Source organism: Gastrolobium bilobum, unplaced genomic scaffold, assembly GCF_033153095.1.
Source record: "Gastrolobium bilobum isolate Gb01-03AN ecotype WA unplaced genomic scaffold, APGP_CSIRO_Gbil_v1 utg2490, whole genome shotgun sequence".
Taxonomy (NCBI): Eukaryota; Viridiplantae; Streptophyta; class Magnoliopsida; order Fabales; family Fabaceae; genus Gastrolobium; species Gastrolobium bilobum.
In genome coordinates, this window is record NW_026895628.1 from 127,167 (window position 1) to 135,141 (window position 7,975).

The following is a 7,975-nucleotide window of genomic DNA, read 5'->3' on the forward strand; positions in this document are numbered from 1 at the left end:
AAAAAATTTCTCCTCAACCAAACGTCCCCTAAGAGGCAAGCCTTTAGATTAATAAGTATGGTGGCAAGCTAGAGCTGCCAATGATTCATTCGCCTTTAGAAGTGGTTAACTTATCTGAGCTGCTGATGAGCTACTGACTCCCATAATGATGATTTCTTATAGACTAAGTATTACTGACTTGGTGGCCAAGCATATGCAAGATGGGTGTTTATCTCACTATATAGGTTGTCTCGGGATATGTCGCCATAGTACAACTAAGCAGCTAAGGGTGAAACTGGGCTGGCCCGGTCTACAGGGACCTACAGCTCGGCCTATGTTAGGCTAGACCTGACCTAGTATATTTCATAAAATAGGCCGGACTTGAGCCTTGAAAAAGCTTGTTTAATAAAAAGGCCATGGACCCACTTTCATAAGGCCTGACCTATAAGCCTTCAGACCGGTCTATATTGTACAATTTTTTTAAAATGAAATAAAATAAAATAGAATAAGTATGCCTTGAAGAAAAAACAAAAAATATAAATTAATCAATTGCAATTATTTAAAACTTAATTATATTCGATTATATTTTAATCGAAATCTGGCTCTATTTTTTATGTAGGAGGAATCAACATCTCAACATATTAGATTGAGTATATGAATATATTAAAAGTTTTTTGAGAGAGGTTATACTTACTACAAATATCATGATGTGTTTGTAGGATTCATGTAGTTATTTTAATTTACATAGTATGAATTTGTTTGTTGGATATGATGAAATGTATGTTATTTAGTTTGAGTATTTTGCTTTTGAAAGTGACTTAAATGCTGATTGTACGAGTTTTGTTGTAATTCATGATTCTGTTTGGACGTTGAAATTATAATTTTTGGATTAGCAACATAATTTGAGTATTTTGTAAAGTTAATTCATGATTCTGCTTGGAAGTTAAATTTTAACATGCTAATGGGCTAAGCTAGGCCATTTGTTTTTTAATAAACGGGCCAAATCAGGCTAACAGTTGAACTCGTACTAAGCTTGAACCAGGCCAAATTAAAATTTTTTGCCATAGACATGAACTTTTCGGGACAAAGCTTGACTCAATCCAGTTCACTTTCACCCTATAAGCAACTAACGAAGGCTTGGGCATTTTGGGCCTTTCCTTTATTGTGCCTTGCCTTTTCTTATGTGGGTCTAGATCAATATTAAAGTTAAAAATAACTGCGACATCAAATAAGAGGAATTTATTTATTAAATAACATAGATAGATTATTATTTCTTTTGGGTAGGTAGATAGATTATTTTTAGGTTAAGAGTTAACTTAAAAATAAAAATAATATAACAAAAAATTGAAATTTAAAAATAATAAATTGATAAGTTAATTTCCTATTCATTTAATTATTATATAATAAAATACTTCTCATGTAATTTTAAATTTTTGTTTAAGGAAAAGATAAAAGATATATTATTTCTAAAAGTATGGAAAGAAAAAATGTTACAAAATCTCATTTTATCTTGGCCAAATTCCAAAAACAAATTTATCAATGACTATGTCCAACCAGAAGTCTTGTACATTCTACACAGAACTGATGAAGAATGTGATTTTGATTTCACATTTATAAACATTGGCAAACTAACAATTACAGTTTTGCCGAGCTTATACAAGAGACATCAAAGAACGTCTAAAATGATAGCATAAAAAATATTCAATAATATAAGGGGAAATTGACTGCAGAGCATTTTATACACCACAGCAAACAGCAATAACTTACTCTATCATCATCTTCCGAATCTTAATATTGTGTTTTTGTAACTCTAATCAGACATTACATGCAAAAGTAAATCTACAAGTATACTTTCTCATCTGGTCTGCAGCTTGTTTGGTAATTACATGACCCTATGTACACCTTATGGCTACATAGGAGATGAGGTGATATCATTGACAAGGATACACTATTTTCCTCTATTGCTTTTTTGGCTTCCTTTCTGTCCAAAATTTTCAATCCCCACTTTGTATGGGGGAGCTTTATGATAATAAATGAACATTATGGAAATGAATATATGTATATTATGGTCTAATTTATTCAGGCCATCAATTAATTAGCTTGCCTGTCTCTTAAAGAAAGGTTTCTGGCAGATCAGGAGTCTCTGATCGCTGTCACTTTCAATTTCTATCACTCGTGCATCCCACTTCAGCTGTGTTGTTAAAGCTCTAGCTGATTCTATTAAAGGAACTGTGTCACGAATTATAATCCAACCCTGCACACATGACCAATGTCAGCATATCGGAAGTCCTTGAACATAACTCAAAAGGGATGAAACATTTTGAGGCATTTTTACCTTCTGTTGTTACCAAAGAAAACAAAAAGTCTAGCATGATAATACAGAGCAGACTCAGCAACTGCACACAATAGAAGGGCTGCCTAATGCAAACACACATTTTACAGAACAAACTACATGACACATTAATACACTGCTTAGCAAATCCTGTAGCAGTTTTGGTTCAACAGAAATTAAATGTCCAAAAGGTAATTTTAAAAGATGATTTAGAAAGCAACCTTCATCAGGATATCGGATGGACATAAATAACTTTTTTTGCCAGCATAAAATAGAGGCCACAAAATCCTGTTGTTCAACACATTTAGAAAGGACAAAAATTACTTCTTATGCAATTCACAAATTAATGCATATTCAGTGACGTTGTCTAGTGCTTGGAGATAAAATTTACAACTTCCTGTAGTCCTCCACAATATCAATATCCTGCAACTTTACAATCATATTATATTATGTACTCATGTCCAGTGATGCTCAACCTGTTTTGTTGTTTGAAGCTATTATATTTTTATGCCTCATAACAACATACCCTCAATCACTTAAAATTACTTATCTCAGGAAACAAGGTGTATATATATAAAAAAAAAAAGTGGAGAGAAAGGACGATGGATGAAGAGTAAAGTCCACAAAACAGTTTTAAGTTCATATACCTCTGGGCGAAGTAACCTGTCAATTTCAATGAACAGATCAAGCATGGTGCATCTGCGCTGCTGAGCAGTTTCAAGGGATAGAAGTCCTGCTGCATGCACCAAGTCATAGGTTCTAGGATATGTTGGAAAGGCCTCACACCTAGAAGCCACCAAAAACCATAATTGTAAGAAAACTATGATCTGTGTAGGACCTAGCAACTAATCTTCACATGGAAAAATAAACGTTAAATCACCATGTTTTAATTTCTTGTCGACTGTGGTAAACAGTCTGACACATTCTTGAGCAAATATATTTATATATTTCCCTTTGCCTTTGCGACAGGTGTTACAATAAACTTGATTTCATGCAATTCCATAATTCTAGAGTTACTATGGTAAAAATGAGTTCACTGGGGAATCTGTAATTTATGTTGCAAAACTTCAGTGTGTATAAGCTTCACTATTTATTAATTTCTTACAACTTTATTACCATATTTGTTTTACAAATGTCAAAGATCTCAAATCTTCATGTCCCCAAACTCACAAATTGAGTGAGTTCACAAAAGTGTGATTGTCATATACACCCACTGAAAAAGAGTTAGACTCAACAAACCATTGTTTAGATTTTACCAAAAAGAAAGAAAGAAAGAATTTAGCATACACCAGAGAATCCGCATTAAGCCAAGGAAAACAAACTGATGAAAGCAAAGAATCATGACATTCAGAAATAAGAACAAGAGAAAGGAGATTAAAATACCAATCATGCAAAACGCCAACGAAACCTCTGTCCAGTATCAAGGGAAGATGGTTGGGTCCACTTACTGGGACCACATTCATGATCCACACAGACTTTCTAGCTTGCAACAATGCAGAATTAAAACCACCAAAATGAGCATTCATGTCTAGCACATTTCTGAATATGTTGTAAGGTGGTGAAGGGTCCTCTTCACCAGGCCTCTTCGGATGATCAGAAAATATTAAAGGTGACATGAGCGACCAATAATTATGAACTGCAGTTCTCCAGCTGTCAGAGTCCTCAGCAAATTCATCAGACTGCAACCCTGGCACATTTAAATATGGACATACTAAACCAAGTGAATAGAAGATTTGATTTAGTAAGACAGTACAATTACAATGCAATCACTTCCACGAAGAGCTCTAAAAATCAATGTTGAAAGAACATTACAATTACCATAGATTGCTAGCTCGTTCTTGTTCAAGTTAGCACGGGAAGGCCATGTTTTCCTTTGTTCAATTGAAATCCAACGGCTGCTGTGTGTTCCTCCAATACAGTTTTCCAGTTCTCGATAATATGGAGACTCCACATCATGACCTTTACCACACAAAGAAGGGCCAGAACCAGGCTTTCTGGTAGTAAAAACAGGTAATGCTAAGAACCAAAGGCCCCATTAATTTAGTGGTAAACCAACGTATATACGTGGTATAGAATCTATTTACAAGAAATCTGTTATATACAAAAAGTGAAATATTTTTTCATAAGTACATGTAAGGCAGCATTACCTTGAAGTATAGCAACTCTTTTTACTAGTTTTCTTCCATACAACAGTTTCATCTTGCTGTGACAACATTTCCCAGCACAGATTTTTTGTAAAATCATGTACAAACTTCCACCTTATTTGATTCTCTTTGTTACGAGCATTTGTAAGCGGTGATGTCCAGACAAAGTATCCACCAGGTTTCAAAAGTCTATCAGCTTCAATTAAGAGAATGCCATCTGTACCATGTAACATGAATTTTGATAAGATCACAATTTGGTAAAATATTAATAATTTTTTTACATAAATCAAAGTTATGGTTCTGAAGACAGATCAAAATTTTCAGATTTCAAGTTCAAACATAAAAAAAGGAGGATATTCACACAGAATAAGGGCAGTTTGAAGGATAAGCTGTTAAGAATGGTATGGGGGAGTCCAAAACCTTTCCAAAGGATTCTTCTACCAATAGAGCAAATGATAGACCACAATAAGTGGGCCGACACCATATCTTAATCCAAAACCTTAAGGATGCAGGTCTATGGGTCTTTTGCACTTATATGGTCCTCACTTGATCTATTCCTAGCCATTGTGGGACTTACTTCACCACTACTCAAACTTGATTATTTCCAACATAAGCTTCACTGCCTTCAGACAGATATCAGAAGGAAGACTTTCAAAGTTAACCCTAGTTTGTTGGATACTTCACCAAGTATGGCAAATAAACAATAAAAGGTATCTCCTTATTTTGCCTAAAGTATGTTAACATCAGCAGCTTGAAGATGGATGCATTATGTCATATTGACTGAAGTATATCTCAAGATATTCTGCTAAACAAAGAGGAGGCCCATTTCCAATCACTGATGATCAATTTTCTCAATGAACTTAACAGCCCAAGATAACATGAGAAAAAGAGATAATAATTACAATATATCTTGACTTTGGCAGTAAAAGAATTAATAAGCTATTTAAAGGGGAAATGAAACAGAAAGCAAAATAATACATGTAACTTTGGGAAACTCCCTGTAACAAAGAACTAAATATGGATATATTTCCCAAAGTGTACACCATATAATTTTTCTTAATTCTGCATTGCAGAAACATTGTCAGTTTGTTACATCAGAAACAAATAGGTAATTCACACCATGACTTATAGGTATTCCAGAGAGAAGTTTTTTAATTCAAGTGATATATATGGTCAGAAACACACATTTCTTATCAAAATGGGAAAGGGCCAGATATTAAGCTTAGTGGAAAGGACCAGAAACAATATAGAAGCTCATCTAACTGCCTATTTTTCCTTGGTTCCAAAAGAGTGTTGAATGTCTAAGCTCAATAGGGAAAAATTACAACACCATTAAGATGTAGCAAATAAAGTATACTCTAAGAAATGAGATAGCCAGCCCTCATGGTTCTACATCCACGGCATATAAAAAAGCCAAAGCATACATTCAAGAACCAAAAAGTGGATGTTATTCTTATTTGAAGAGAACTAATTTCTTCTTCCAATGATGTATAATGTATGGTGTATCATCTAAATAATGCAGAAAAGAAATGTTTTTGTTGAATAAGTAAAAAAAATGATAGAAGCATGTCGACCCAACAGAAATAGCAGAGATTGAGATTGAAATTGAAAGATACCTTTCTGGTCCCAATCAATGCCACATCTTGCGCAATGTAACATATCAAACGATAGAGATGGATATGGCAACTGTTTTGAAGTGAAAGAAGCAATCATAGCAGGAAGACCCCTCTCGAGAGTGAGCTGAACTTGACTGCCAGAAGGCTCATAGTTTGCAATGCACATAGTTAAAAGTTGACTGTGAAAAAGGTGCGCTCCAAAGCTACCATAGCCACAACCAATGTCTAGTATAGTTCGAACCTGCAAATTTAAGGATGCCAACATGCTCAATCCAAAAGCATTACAGGCAAAGAATATCACACTCAAAATTTAAGAACTCAGTCCATATTCAATGCCACCATAACCATCCAAATATCTAACACAAGACCCTCCAAGGCACTTTCAAACAAACAATTCTAGAAGTTAACTTAAGACATATACAAGGTTACCATTTCATACGGTGAAGATTAGAATATTCATTTGATCATTTAATGAAGATACCATCAGGATAGTTAAGACAATATTTTTATTACTATTATTAGGGTGAGCTTAAAGTCAATGGGGATACCCACTCCTTTATCACAACTAAGTAGTAAAATAAATGGCGTTAAGTATGCTGAATTCTACAGTGAAAAAGTACCAAATCAGTCAAATATAAGAATAATGGATAAGGGCCACCATAAAAAACAAATAAATAAGCAACAGACATCCAATGTGCCAATTTCAGTGGAAAGCACAAATATATTTACCCCAGCTTGTATGAAGTTAGATTCATTTCTAAGTCCAATCATTTCAGCAATTTGATGTGAGTAGTCTTCCACACCATCAAACATGAGAGAGGCAGAACGAAAGGAAATTTGCTCATCATCCAGCATCATCATCCTGTAATTACAAATGAAAACTTTAGGAAGAACAAGATAGCCGAAAGTGCAACAGCTAGAAGGAGAGATGCATGTTACTTACCTCTTGGTCAAGCTTCCAGAAGAAAGAACCTCTTGTGCAGTGATTTTGACATTAGCAACCCAGATAACATCTCTTCCAGTAGGCCACCTAAGAGGAATTTTGTAATTCACTGGTGGAAGAGCCAAACAGTTTTGTCTGTGCTCATGGCCGCATTGCCGATCAAACTCATTGCCATCCATAGCCACATTCTCAGAAACATTAAAGCAAGGAACAAAGTTTTCCAACTCATGAGAACAGAATTCCAATTCTCTCAACCTCGAGGGACCACGAGAAAACTCGCCAATGTCCAACAGGTCTGACACAAGCTTTTCTTGGAGTCTTCTATAACCATGGTGAATGTGACCTCTTGATGAGGATGAAATCGATATCGACCACCAAAAGGATCCAGTAAGAGCAAGAATAACTATAAACACTAAAATAAACTTCAAAAAAAGCAACATCAACTTAAGCCGGCTTCGCGGGGTGCCAACAATCAAAGCATCAGAAGCGAAACCATTCTCAGAGATGCCATTGCCATTGCCATATTTAGAATGAGAATTATCTGCAAAAGGCAACCTCAAAGGGAACAACCTCAGTGTTAGAGGTCTATGATCTGAAGAAACTCTCTTATCAAAATCTTCCTTTTCTACTTTATCTTTGGATTGGGAGTCCCACAAGTCATGTTTGCTGTCAGGGACCCGAACCCCAGATACACCTCGCTGCAGAGGCCTTGGCATTCTTTGACCAACCAAAACAGTTGAACAAACAAGTTCAACTATAAATGTTATTACTATGTGAACACACTAAGAAAACCAATTGAAGAGTGTTATTCCAACAACATCATTAATCCAGCTCCAGATGAACAAATGCAAACCTACAATAAAAGAAAAAAAAGAAAAAAGAAAAGAAAAAGGAGATACCGTGTCAAACTTGAAGGTGTGCAATTAGGACATAGAAGTTAGAAAACCAATTCCGCATTATT

General features: G+C 35.0%; 1 protein-coding gene across 2 annotated transcripts; it reads right to left on the reverse strand.

The window, feature by feature from the left end:
* Positions 1–1,699: 1,699 nt before the first annotated feature.
* LOC133285302 (probable pectin methyltransferase QUA2) lies at positions 1,700–7,730 on the reverse strand. Of its 2 annotated transcripts, XM_061482526.1 has the most exons (9): positions 7,584–7,730; positions 7,015–7,505; positions 6,801–6,933; positions 6,072–6,312; positions 4,459–4,672; positions 4,130–4,305; positions 3,695–3,998; positions 2,959–3,097; positions 1,700–2,233 (listed from the first exon to the last, which is right to left on the reverse strand). In XM_061482526.1, the coding sequence occupies exons 1-9, from the start codon at positions 7,728–7,730 to the stop codon at positions 2,075–2,077; spliced, it is 2,004 nt and encodes a 667-aa protein (XP_061338510.1). In that variant the 3' UTR covers positions 1,700–2,074. The 2 variants fall into 2 exon arrangements, with proteins under 2 accessions (XP_061338510.1, XP_061338506.1); XM_061482522.1 differs by having other exon boundaries at positions 7,015–7,730.
* Between the last annotated feature and the right edge of the window lie 245 nt (positions 7,731–7,975).

Bases quoted from the DNA above. Each gene is read 5' to 3' on its own strand.
- LOC133285302 (XM_061482522.1), bottom strand. From the start codon at position 7,730: ATGCCAAGGCCTCTGCAGCGAGGTGTATCTGGGGTTCGGGTCCCTGAC. The intron at 6,934-7,014 runs GTAAGTAACATG...TTGTAATTACAG, and splicing joins TCTGGAAGCTTGACCAAGAG to GATGATGATGCTGGATGATG. The intron at 3,999-4,129 runs GTAATTGTAATG...TAAATGTGCCAG, and splicing joins GAACGAGCTAGCAATCTATG to GGTTGCAGTCTGATGAATTT.